The 13,998-nt window shown below is 40.8% G+C and overlaps 1 protein-coding gene across 3 annotated transcripts in view; it reads left to right on the forward strand.

Moving 5' to 3' along the window:
- The window catches only part of LOC133143525 (partitioning defective 3 homolog), a 126,645-nt gene that overhangs the window by 46,995 nt on the left and 65,652 nt on the right, over positions 1–13,998 (forward strand). For all 3 annotated transcript variants that reach the window (XM_061265479.1, XM_061265478.1, XM_061265480.1), the window contains exons 6-12: positions 3,060–3,160; positions 3,637–3,720; positions 5,590–5,715; positions 6,681–6,878; positions 7,209–7,396; positions 9,270–9,409; positions 9,705–9,833. In XM_061265479.1, the coding sequence (XP_061121463.1) occupies positions 3,060–3,160; positions 3,637–3,720; positions 5,590–5,715; positions 6,681–6,878; positions 7,209–7,396; positions 9,270–9,409; positions 9,705–9,833 (966 nt within the window). The remainder of the gene's footprint in view (positions 1–3,059; positions 3,161–3,636; positions 3,721–5,589; positions 5,716–6,680; positions 6,879–7,208; positions 7,397–9,269; positions 9,410–9,704; positions 9,834–13,998) is intronic.

Below are 13,998 nucleotides of genomic sequence, written 5' to 3' on the forward strand. Positions count from 1 at the left end.
ATAAAAGAAGAAATGATCCCATTGGGAAAAATAACTCTCCTTCTCGCAAATGTCCCACAACCGTTCCTGTCTGTCTTTTAACCTTCCCTCCCATCTACATGCCACTCTTCTGCTCCCTGATGTGGACAAATGCAGCCTCACATCTCTGATTTCATTAGCTTAACCGCATTAGGAACCTGTCTGTCTCCGTAATTTGCCTGAAGTAAATCCTCGTCAGAACATTTACAAGCCAGACGCACTTTCCACATCAAATGCAGACAGATTTTAATTTGGTTGAGGTTGCAGAGGGGGAGTAGCTAAGGCATAAAGCTAATTTGATATACTGTAGCTTTGAGTCTCAGACTACACAAACAAAGCTTCCATGTTGGGTTTAAACACTGGAGGGGGGTTGGTATATTGCTTTAGGATGCTGTGACAGGGTCACGCAGGCTCAGGTTTGAAACCATAACCTTCAGGTTGGGACACAAACATTATCACCCTTAGCCATGTTGTCACATAATTAATGTTCCTGTTGTGATCAACGTAGTTAATTGGACTGAAGTGCATAGAGCAAATGGTGGTGATGTCATATAAAAAGAGTAACGACTAGAACCAGCAGATGGCGCTGCTTTATTTTCCCAATTCATACGTAATCATTTTCACAATTATGGAAAATTATGCAATGCCTGCCCAAACATGTGACCAGGAAAAAAAAATTCAAGAAATTCTGTTCCAATCATCGCCTTAGCAAAGTACAAGTGATTTTTTTTCCCGAAAAGTATTGCATCGAATGCCGAATGTACGTGCTTAAGATTTAATATTGCCGAGCTCAATCAATACGAAATGAAAAAAGGGTGAATAAGTTGAAGGATATCGCAAATTGTTAAACCGAGGACACGCAATCACTCATCTTATTAATGTGACTCACTTTTCATATTATAATTTGCCTCTCTTTCATTGTGCTCGCATACAAAGTGAGAGATGTCAACCGGCTTTTGTCACAATAAGGTGAACATTTAGGAAAATTTGATTTCAACTCAACAGCAGCCAATCCCTGCTCAGTGAAAGGGCCATCAACTAAAAAAAATCACAATAATTAAAGGAGATGGTGGAAATCCTCTTGACAACCAGTAAATTCTATTTAGGAACTTGTGTTCTGGGTAAATTGGTCATTATGACCCTTTCTTCCACTGATCAGGTTCCCACTTTGCTCATCCCTGGCTTTCTTTTGGCCCACATCAATAGAACTTAGTGTCTCATAATCTTACTTAGCAGTGACTTATAGCTTGTTTTAATGGCGGTGTGGTCCGACAAGCCGGCAGTAAAGGAAGGGTTAAGGAAAAGGGTGGGACTTTGTCATTGGGTGCGGCAATCATCTCCTAACTCAATCATGAAGGCCACTTTGGAGGATAATTCCGCTTTAATGACAAGATACAAGATGATAGCGGACCTTTTCTTCCACATCACAAATATTAAACAGAAAATTCTGCCTCTGAGGAAAATTAGTAATTGCTCCAAATGTACACGTCGACTATATTATCATTTGTGGACATTTGTTTATTGTCATTTCCCAGTCACAGTTAAACAAATATTTTTAAAACCCGTCCTATCGAGATGGAGGCGAAGGTGTGTCTTTGTACGTATTTCAACATGTCAGTGCTTTACGTAAATTGCTCACTTCCTGCAGTTTTACATGAAGTGAAAACAGCCATTGTTCATTCCAAGACATTTCAACATCCTGCTCTTTGGCCTCCATTGTTCAGCTTGGCACAGACTGGTCATTATAAATGAACGGAATAGTCTGACAGAGAGGCCCTCGTTCAACACATGAAGCTGTCACACACGTACACGCATGAGGACTTTAGCCCTTAAGGGAGGGGGGGTCAGAAACCCAGCATTCTTCGTGACCTTTCACCCTTCCCTTGTTAAGCCGTTGATGCCAAAGACGGACTCAGGAGGGAGCCGTCTTCCTCCCCGGCTCCCCTAACAGCGACATGTTGTACTTGGCCATGGCTAATGGCACAACACACACACACGTAGGCACTTACAGTGGGTTTCCTTTTGTGCACAAGATTTGGGGGGGGGGGGGGTTGACAGCTCCTCAACACACTCTTTGTACCATCCCCCAAGCGGTGGATTTTATTATCCATGCAAGTGAGTGCTTCTCCATCCAGGCCAGACAGCTGCTACCATCTCTTCCTCATCTCAGCTTTCTCACCTGCCAGCCAATTTGAAGGCAACAAGACTTTGCACTTTGCGGCTTTGTCTAATTCACTCCATCTCTCTTGCCTTTCTCACACCCTTCCTCAATGAAGCCTTGACCCCCCCTACTTCCTTTTCCCAATGCGCTGGATTTTATAGGGGTCCAGAATTGATTCCTAACCCCTCCCTACTTTATCGGATAAAAGAGGTTGCCGAGCAAGTTAGGATGGAGGTATATTAAGGACAAGCAAGAAGGGCAAAAGAGCAAGCCTGGACTGAGTGCTATTGGAATCCGAAAAGCCTTGTTGTTTTCCCCCACTCGGCTGGTTACCATGGCACCAACGGGGTGCTAAAAGCACTCAAGGGGAAATCGAGGCTATGGAAAGGAGATATTCCGAGTAACACGGAGACAAAGAAAGACAGGGGTGATGGAGAGTTGAAGGAGAGAAGAGGTGAATGTATATTTAGGCTGTCACTCAGTGCTCAGCAAAGACGCACAATAAACACAGGTTGGCATTTGATAGAAGGTGACGGTCACCTTCTGCCTCGGGTCACGAGGACACGTTACGACCTAACTCTGGTTTGGATGCCGACAAATACACAGGCATTACGCTTATCTCTTGTTGATTAACCTCACCATAGTTTGCCCGAATCACAGATAATCAACCGCAATTATTCTCGGTGTTATTAAATGTTTTCCTTTGTGAAAGTTTCCTACTATAGAGGCTCTTACTCGTTCCAGCAGGTAATTGATTTAAAAGCCTGGTCAGATAAAAACACTCGCAGCAGCAATGACAGAATACAAAGTACGGGAGAATTTTTGTTTGCTTTGCTTTTGTCACAAGGGCGTTTTAGTAAACTTATTAATTTTTTGAAAGGAGGAAGAGGCGAGACGAACTCATGAGCAACGAAATGAAAGGTTCGAGCCAGTGGGAAGAGCTGACTCCTCGTTGGACCATTCACCAGTGTTAAGTTTAGAGTGAGTGACCGCCATACTGTTTGCTGTAGTTCTCATTATTTGAAAGGTCACAATTCAAAAGACAAATGTGCATTTATAAAATGACTCTGCATTTTGAAAACAACATTTAACCACAAGAGAATGACGAGAAAGGCGGCACGTGTTCATTTGTCTTTATCTTTACCCCCCCACACATAGCGCCTCATGATTTGCACATTTTTCAATTAGTCTGTTTTCGTTTCAAACTCCAATTTGATCTTAATCACTTAAATGGAGTCTCCATTCGAAGCCATCGGCGACCCCGAGTTTCACCGGGGGTGACTTTTGTAATGGATGACTTTGCACCAACAGCTAATCTCTGCCTCTCATAAACTTCATCAGCCAGTCATGTCGACTATGCCCACATTTCTATAATCACGTAATTTTTTTTTTTTTTTTAAATTTTATTTCATGCATGTCTCTCTCCATACCCGCCCTCCCAATCCATCATTTTACAGAGCCATGCTCAAGCCAGTTGAAGTGTCCAATAAAGGAGGGCCCCTGGGGATCCACGTGGTGCCATTCAGTTCACAAGACGTCAGGTACAAAAAGGGTTTTGAATTACTCTGTCAATCAGACTATATACAATTACTTTAAACGTTACATTTCTCTGCCAAAAGACATTTCTTCTCCGACAATTTGGAGCTCTCCCATTGGGAAACAGAATAGATTCAAGTCATTTTACTCTTGACTGCACACTTTTTAAAGGCTTGTTATGTTTCTTTTCTATGCTAACCTTTGTCCTCAATCACAATAATATCTGCTGAGGCTTGAAGGTGAATCAGCTTTCTTTTGCCTTATTTATTTGATTTCTTTCTTTCCCACCAATACATAGTGACACTGACAGGACACGCAGAGTATCCAAGTTCATGGTTATTCCAGCAAAAAAAAAAAAAACATAAAGGACGGCGGACGCAGCCAAATGTAATCAAACTAAAAGCTTGCCTATAACACTAATCCACGCTGCTCGCCAAGGGAGCATCAAGGTGAATGTGACTACTCAGCTCCACGGAATGAGTTGGAAAGACAGAGCAAGGAGATGAAGTGGGATGACATTTGAAGTAGAAGGGGCGTGGCTATCATGAAGATTGGATACGTGGTATTTCGCCCGTGCCACTAATCCCATCGCTGCACGTAAGCAAGTGTTGGGAAACTATATTTAGGTTTGATCTATTGTCATTGGTGCCCTCGGAACCCGTGACACCTTGAAACCTCCTGCATCAGAAGAGCAAAAAAAAAAACCCCACAACATTATATATTCATGTCACGAGACGTTTGATGACCTTCAAATCATTTTATTAAAAACAAACGAGTCTTTCCGCTATTGGAATACTGATCAATGATCAAAGTCGCCTGTCTTTCTGCAAGTCATTAGAATTGTCCAATGATGTAATCTGCATGGAGGCAACACATTGTTTTCAAGCTGCCAACATTTATTGAGATGAGGCGCAATCATGTCGGCTTCCGAGTCGACCACAATTACTCTTGTGTTCAACGCAGTTAAGATGACCTGACAACGTAGTATCAAACAGCGGGGAAGACCATAGGACTTCTTCTGAGGCTTCATTTGGTTTTAATGTAACTGTTTACCCCCATCGTGGGGATGAGATGAGTCTGCCGCGTGAATGTGGATAACCATATTATGAAGCCAATTAGGGCAATGTTTTGCTGAAATGCTAAAGGGGTCTGAAAATCGGCCCTTGACATTAATCAGGGTCACATTTTAAACAAGTGGCTGTTTATGAGTCCAGTGGAAGCATAAGGATGAAGAGAATTGCTATTCAATAGCAATGTTGAATTCAACAAAAAAGGTTGAATTTAAATGTCTTTTTTTGCTTCATTCTTCATTTTTTTCTCATTTATTAAATTTAGCTCACTTGTGTATTTATGTGGAAGAGGAATGCAAACGTAGAGGTAGCCTTTTAGTATGGATTGCTGAGATGGCACTGGCATGGGGAGCGCTTAGGTATTTATTACAGCATCAGCGTCTCTCGGCTTAAACTCCAGTGATGGCAAAATTCACTGTTCTCCGACAAGCCACGAGATTATCTTTTTTTTTTTTTGGTTCCGATTGCCTCGCGAAAGCTGCCCTGTTATTCGGCTAGGCCTGCAGACAGTGTGGGCGTCGCAACGATACAGGCTCCGCAAATTAGTCAGCAAAATTGTGGCGTCCAAGGCCAAGAGAAATCTTGATATCGTTTACAAATGTTTTGTAAGTGCAAAATTAGATACTGTGTGGGATTTGTGATGTAATACATTTTTTCCGACCATGCTGATTATGCCCGGGGTAAAAAAAAACACCAGCTAGGTTCTAATAAATTTATTTTGGATTATTATTCCTACTGTGCTTCTTCTAAAATGCATTTTCCACATGATGTAATATTTCTGATCTCCGATTTTCTTTTTTCCAGGACCCAAGGCTTGCTAGTCAAGCGCCTGGAGCGTGGCGGCAAAGCACAGCAGGAACATCTCTTCCAGGAGAACGATTGCATCGTCAGAATAAACCAAGGAGATATACGGAATCTCCGCTTCGAACAGTAAGCGATATTTTTGGTGTCACTGACTTTGAAAAGCTGTTTCCCAATTCTCTTCACTGCCAAACACACTTCACATTCACATCAAGTTGTGTATGATTGTAATTGTACACCTCACTAAAGTGAAGAAGGTAAACTCCCCCCCCCCTGGGTTCCCCTGCCTTGATTGTGCACCTCGCAGGGTAACAATTTAACAGGATCTTAACGTGATCTCAGCTGATTGTTTTGCTCGAGTAAATATTTGGATACACTTAATCTGACAGAATGATGTATCGATGGGGTAATTTGTCATTCAATCAAGCCGAGGTGGAGGCTGATTGCATTGCACGTGTGTGATGTCAACACAAGCATATATATAGGCACTCTTGCCCGCTCAGTCATCATTCATGTTGTGGTGGTATTTCGAAATTTACATATGAATAAAAATGGGAGGGACATTTGCATCTGTGTTTGAATGAAGGGCTGCCCTGCTTTGGTGGAGTCATCTTAGCAATGACATTGAGGGAGACCCGCTATGATATTCCTGCTATTGTATCTGGGCTGTGTGATGTAGACTTGCACCACACCAAAACCCCCCCCCCCATTGATGCACTTGCTCCTGACCAGCCTATCTATATGCTAAGTGCCACTGGCCAACCAGACTAAGCTATTTTTGTGCTTGGGAATAATGGGCCTAGAACCTGCTAACAATTAACTTTTTTTTTGGGATACTTATGTTTTTATGTGTACATTATACAGAAAATTTTAGTACCCAAGAAGTAAGTAAAGGTTGGTGACCCCTGAACTAAACCTCAGGTACTGGTCCAGGCTTAGCCCAACTCCCCTTATCTCCTCTTACCACACAGTACTTCTTCCCTCATCAGTTTCTATCTTCAGAGCTTTAATACATCATATTCTACTTGTCTCTCTTATCTTGTTCTAACAAATGCATTTCTGTCTTCCTTCTTTGTCCACCGCACCAACCCCAGAGCTCAGAACATTTTCAGGCAGGCCATGGCTTCCTCCGTCATCCTTTTTCACGTGGTCCCGGCCGCCATGAAAAAGCAGTATGAGATACTGGCGGCCAAGAGTGAACTCAGCTCGCCTCATTCCAGCAGAGTCCGCTTCAGCCAAGCCTCTCTACATTCGGGTGACAGGAGCAGCCTCGTCGGTGGGCGAACCTCTAGGTACGTGTCACAGTTGTCTATTTTACTGAAATAACTATGTCAAATACTACTGTATTTTCCGGATTATAAAGCGCACCTTCAGTGAATGAATGGCCTGTTTTAAAACTTTGTCCATATATGTACATTTGGCCCGCGGGCTGGACTTTGGACACACCTGCTGTAGTGGCTCAATATTGGTCCATATATAAGGCGCACCTGATTATAAGGCGCACTGTCGGCTTTTGAGAAAATTGGAGGTTTTTAGGTGCGCCTTATAGTACGGAAAACACGGTACTAATAAATCCCCTCAAGTATTTTTGAAATATTAACTTGTTTACACCCATTATGTAGTCAACAGGGGTCCCTGGCAGGGAGCACTCCAGAGCCAAGACGGAGATATGCCACACCAGCACAATCTTTCGTCTCCAGTACCTCGTCCACCTCCTCCCCCTCCCTGCAGCGGCGAATAAGCTCAACGCAGTCCAGCAGCTCCTACACTAAACGCAACGGCCCAAGATTCACTATCCAGCTGAAAAAAGGTCAGAAATGTCAAGTTAATATAAGAGATGGTATCATACTTAACATTTGGCCTAAAAACATGCATTATAGTAAATATAATTCACTTTCATGGTAAATAAATACAAATAATAAATAAAAGGAATAGGAACATACATTTCCGTATTATTTCAAAGGGGCTTGCTTGAAAAGATTTTAACGTTTTAAAAATTATATTATGCCCCAAAATATAATATATGGAGTAAGAAACAAATTTGATGTTAAATAAATACAAATAATAAATAAAAGAAATAGGAACATACATTTCCGTATTATTTCAAAGGGGCTTGCTTGAATAGATGCCCTCATTTTCAAAGTTCAAGCCATTTGTTAACTCCAAATGGGCTGTAATTATTTCCTACATCTTACTGAAATTGTAAAATTAGCTTAGATGGGACCAGGCTGTTTTCACAGTAATTACCATCCGAATGGTAATGCAGTTCTAAACAAGCCGTAGTTTTTTGCCATTGACTTATTGCTCCAAGTACTAAAACAGTAAGCGAGGGGTCTCGCATGGTCGACATGAAAAAGGAAATAGCTTTCACCGTAGCAGACATGTCAATGTTGGATTGTTGGTACACCTGCAGAAATCTAATTTAAGAGCTGTAATTCTTTAACAATTGTTTTTTTTTTAATCATCATGCATGTGTGACGTTGAATCTGCTATTTTCCTTAAGTGGCATTTTTCCACAACCAATTTTCTAGATAGACCATGAAACAGCTACTACTTATTTTTTGGAAGCAATAAGACTCCCAACTTAGCTGAAATTTAGACCTTCTTAAGCACTTTCGATCTGTTTGATGCCTTAAAAAAGTTGCCAGCCTTCGGTTCCGCCGCGCTTAGGCTTCATCAACAAAATCACTGTCAGCCAAATCGTTGACAGGTCGACTGCAAGGGAGTCGAACTTGGGAAACTAGGTCATGATGGACTATCAGAGGTGCTGACAGCTCTGCGAAATGAGCAAGTACTTAGATGCGAATGCTAATGTTAGCATCCGAAATAGTCCCACTGAGACCACAGTAAGCACTTTTGAATGACGGTAAAAATGCAGACCACTAGATAATGCAGAATCTATCCGGAGAAATAGTTAATTATTCTTCTGGGGATATTATGTTGAATTCCTACATCATTTTATTAAAACCAGTTGAAAGTGTTTAGTGTAAGTATTATCAAAATGAATAAATGTAAGAAAAACTCCCAAAGTTCACATGATCCGTATTTTGGTGCTCACATAAAAAAATATCTTTCAGGTCGGATTTATAATGAGGGAAAAAAAGAAAATGCAATTATGAATCTACCAGATGACATTTAGACAACTTTTTGATGGTATTGACAAATTCTTGTCTCCTCTGCAGTAAAGGTCAGGTCACATGACTTCTGAGTTATCAGTTATTGTATTTACCCATTTGACCCTAGACCACCAATTCATATTCATTTGGTGAATCTTAAAGGTCACCATCCTGAAACCAAAAGAGGTTTTGTATAGAATTGAGCTCAATCACAAAGCTTTAATAAAAAAACACCGTATGAATGAATGTAGAGAGAGGAACATGGAATACTGTCTTTTTTTTTTGCTTTTTTTTTTTTACAGATCATTTGCATATGCTGGAAAGCTTAAAGTGAGAAAAAGCAGCTTACTTTATTTGAAGAATGGATTGAAGAAACTTTTTTGTTTCAGTAAATCCTCTTTGCTTATTTAACATTACGTATAATGCAGCAGTATCTCATAATGTGTCTTAAATTATATTTTGTTACATTATATTTTTTAATTCAATTACATTTTTGTAGTTTTAAGTGTGGTTCTAGAATAATGATTTGATATTCCGATTTGTGTCAATTCCTGAATATTCCTTTAGGTCCCGAAGGTCTTGGGTTCAGCATCACCTCCAGAGATGTTCCCATTGCTGGCAGTGCCCCCATTGTTGTTAAAAATATTCTGCCTCGTGGAGCCGCCATCCAAGACGGTAGACTAAAAGCTGGAGACCGTCTCCTGGAGGTAGGAATCTTAAAACAGTTATAGCCCTCCCTATATATTATTCAGAAGATAAGTATGTTATTACAAAGATGAAATGTGCTTTTATAGTTTTGGATTTGTTCCAAATGATGAGTATTAATGTCTTCCCTATGGCTTTCATTTTATTTCTTGGCAGCTCCAACCTTAAATTAAAATGGGCAATGACAGATTAAGTTTAAAATGGGTCTAGTCATCATTCAATTTGACCCCAAATGTTTTGGAGTTATATGTCTGTCCTCCAGTGTGTGTTCATTAATAAGTAATACGTGCGATGCAGGTCGGTGGAGTCGACTTGAATGGTAAGACTCAAGAAGAGGTGGTGGCTTTGCTCCGAGCCGCACCTATGGGCGGGGCAGTGAATCTGTTGGTGAGTCGCCAGGAGGACCCTCGGCTGCCTCGAGAAGTGGTCAGTACTAACAAATTATTACTACAGTATTTTCCGGACTATAAGGCGCACCTAAAAAGCTAAAATCTTCTCAAAAGCCAACAGTGCGCCTTATAGTCCGGTGCGCTTTATATACGGACCAAATTCCTAAATTTAAACTAGCCCGAAGCATTGTGTCATGAAATCAATCATACGTGGCCCGCTGAAGACTATGAATCATGAATCAAAAAGACTATGGATTATTATTTTGTGATTATAAAATCATTTGTTGCGTCTTAATATGAAATAAAAAAGATAAAATGGAGAATTATTTGATTTGGATTAAAAATCTGACATGATGCATTAACGGTGCGCTTTATAGTCCGGTGCGCCTTATATAAGAACAAAGTTTTAAAATGGGCCATTCATTGAAGGTGCGCCTTATAGTCCGGAAGATACGGTAGTCTCAATGGTTTCTAAATTGACTGGGCCTATTTGTTGAAATATGCTGATGTGAGAAGTTCAGTACTGTACTAGGCATACATAGAGTCACATGACACGGGCAGACTCTCCACATGCGGGATCCACGCAGGGTGACTTTGGCTGTCACACACCAGATGGTGAGGCTACCGCCCTCGTCCATTTTGGCCTCCACGGCTCTGACAGCAGGCTCGGTTGTCAGAGCACCTTGGCAGACTGGAGGCCCCTTGCGCCACAACCTCACTCCCACGCTACACTCAGCCTAGCTGAGTTCCATTTCCCAATTTGGTCAGTTTAGTTTGATAAGAATGCATTCCAGAAATACAAATGTCATCTCATGAACTAGATGCACAACTGTTAATTTCCGCAACGGAGACTCCCCACACTTCACTTTCTCTTCCACTTGTATTTCTAAATGTATTATTATTATGAAAGGAATCACAACAAAGCAACGGCACTTCACAAGTGGATCGGTACCGTGTGAGTGTGGCTGCTTTGCTCCCCCGAGCTCCTCAGGCATGAACGAATGAGAGTCGCTGTCATGGAAAAGACAGCCGAATAATCTCTTTGGTCTTTGTTTTCTCTTAGCCAACTTTTCCAAGCTGAGCTAGACTGTGAGTTATATTTTTCATTACTTTCCTCAGGAGATTTGTCTTTTCTTCCGCTCACCCTCCCCGTTATTTGCCGTCTCGCTTTCTGTTACACATTCCCCGCCACTGCTTTCACAAATCTCAATAATCCCTACAAGTATGTTCATAAAAATCAGATAAGGAGGCCAAAGCCCTGTCAGTGACAGTTATTGCAAAAAATGGTGCAAAAGCATAGTGGGTAATTGCTATCTGTGTGTGTGTGTGACTGTGTGTGAGAGAGAAAGCAATTATCTTTTGAATTGTAGCGTGCGTTTAGCTCACACACACGCTCACACACTTGTTTGCTTTTGTCTGATTGACACATAGCCGCTTATGCTAAATGTCAAATCCACGGGGGATATTCTCATTTATTACTTTGTGTCAGTCCTGTTTATATTTTTGTTGAAGATCCATTCAGTATATGCATTTTTTACACTTCAACTTTGAAACATTATATTAACTTTATTCTATTTTGCATGATCAGCCAGCTTGCCGTTGGGGATGGCGTCTGTACTAAACATATTTTCGACCCTACCACAGATGCAAAATCATTGCATGTAAAAAAAAAAAAACTCAATATGGGTTTGATGAGTCATATGCTCTTACATCATTCAAGAGCTCACATCACTTATTATTTTTTTTTTTAAAACACATTCAGCGAACAATCAGGCTTGACGAGCCCGTGTCCTAAAAGTGCGGTCCACATCAGAGCAATTAAACACTACATTAAAAGGCCCTTTAATGATCATATCACACTTGTCACTGATCCATTAGTAGCTATATCTGCCAAGCAATGAGAATCTTAATTGCACAATTAATATCATCTTCTGATTGATGTGACAGATGAATGTATGGCCTCTGCCAATGGCGGGGATGCGGCAGACAAACGCATGACAGCCATGCTGATAATTATAGCCGGCTAATGGCCCGTTTCGTAAGCGCCAACCCTGGTGGCCTGGTTTCAAATCTCTCCATAGTATGGTTTAACAGCGAGGACGATCGTTGCAATAAATAATCATAAATTAACCTTTTTTTTCTCTTAGTCACTTAAATTGCTGGAAATAGAAGAGTCACAAATGGTGTAAAATTGAATGTTAGGGTTCTCGTTCATCAATAATGACGAGTGCTGATTTTTGTCTCCTGTGTTTATAATCGTTTGTCTGACAAAATTGATCCTCAAGGTTGTACAACTCGTGGTTGTCATATAAGAGCTGGAAGACGAACGATCCAGATATGTATTGACTTACCGGAAGTTCACTCATCATTTTCTCAAGGGCAACTCTATCGTCGTGGCTGTCATCAAGGTTTCATTTGGGAATTAATAAAAAAACCTCTGAGCAAGAGAAAAAAAAAAAAATCCTAAAATTAGATTTGGAAATATATTGTGATTTGATGTAAAGTTAAACTTGTTGTTACTTTTACAGTACAAAGGATAAGATGGTGATAAGTGGAACTAACTTGAGATAATGCTCCCGTGAAAAAAAAAAAAAAGCAAACACATCTTTGGTGTTAATATAATTAGATGAGACTTACTGCCGAGCAATGCTTCTTGCCTCAGTGTTCTTGTTAATTAAGTGATAGAGCCAGAACATTTATTTTCTCTTCCCGACTGCTGAATAAATCAATGTGTTTTAGCTTTGTAAAAAAAAAACTTAAAAGAACAAGACATCACTTAGTCAAATCAGAAATTAACCGCAGTTTAAAACCAGGAATGTTAACTTCGATGAGCAAGGCAATGTGACTTGATGTTGTTGTTTGAAACTTTGAGTCCATATACAATGTGTGATGAAACAAAAATTAGCTCCCCGCTGTTTTATTATATGTGAAGCCTCCACTGCCGAATTGTTTCTTCTGCTTTATTCCGGCGACGTAATCAAAGTATAGAGCTCCAAATCACGCGTTGTCATCATCGCAGATAATCCGTGCAAGTGCTGTTGAAGACAATACCACCGCGCCGAATAATTTCCGAGCGCTAAGAGTCGACGCCACCTGTTTTCATTTTGCACTTTTCACCAGCTGTTCCCATAATTATGTTTGCTGTCAGTGCAAAGAATGGCAGATAGCATCGTCCCATGCTGACAAACAAGCTTGTTAAAGGCCACTTGTGGCGACACTTTTTTTTTCCCAGAAGAGGATACAGTGTGTTTCAACAACACATAATAAATTGCCGTTGGAAAGTAGCAAAGCCACTCTGGGCCTTGCTGTGCTGCAAGTTTGAACATACGTGTTGGGGTTAACATACAAAGAGCACCATTTCTATTCCACGTTGCCTTCAACCTTGAAATCTCCTACTAGCTTGTTGCCTTCATGCTTCCAAAGCTTCCACTGTCTTGCATTTGTTTTTGATTTTTTGCACATTATCTCGACCCTTTGTCACCAAATATTACACCGCCGGAAGAAATTTGTGTGACAATACCCATCGCACATTTTGCAATTACACCCATGACTGACTTCTTTTAGCCTCTTTGAATTTATTTCCAATGACCTTTATGTCACCAAATTAGGCCATGTGTGGAGAGAAGTTTCCAGCAGTGTTAATTGTTTTAGGCATTGAGGTGCAGAGAACTCTGATTTATGTGTGAAAAGAACTAATTGTGATTCATTTGCCTGTTTCCCCTTCCTCCAAGTCGCTTTTTGCTTCCTCACACCTGTTCGGCGCACCTTCCTTGTTCGCTTGTGACGAGTGAAGTCGGGTGGAAAGAAAATAAAAAGGCCAATTAAGCAGAGAAAGGAGGTGGGGGTGGGCTTTTTTTTTTCTAGACTAATGAACAACATTTTCTTGCATTTGCCCCTCTTTGTTTGAACAGTGACACGAATGACACTTCAGATCAGAATTGGTGAAGAAAGTTTCTGCATGAACATGATGTGTATGGATTTTCCCGCTTTGTGCTTCTGTCTTTAGACTAGGAGTCTGACTCAGTGATTGTAGCTCTTGCTTGGCCTTGGTATTTAGAAGACAGTGCTGATTACCGTATTTTCCGGACTATAAGGCGCATCTAAAAACCTAAAATTTTCTCAAAAGCCGACAGTGCGCCTTATAGTCCAGTGGGCATTATAGATGGACCAAAATCCTAAATTGAAACTGGCAGGAAGCATGA

This window comes from Syngnathus typhle, linkage group LG19 (genome assembly GCF_033458585.1).
Source record: "Syngnathus typhle isolate RoL2023-S1 ecotype Sweden linkage group LG19, RoL_Styp_1.0, whole genome shotgun sequence".
Taxonomy (NCBI): domain Eukaryota; kingdom Metazoa; phylum Chordata; class Actinopteri; order Syngnathiformes; family Syngnathidae; genus Syngnathus; species Syngnathus typhle.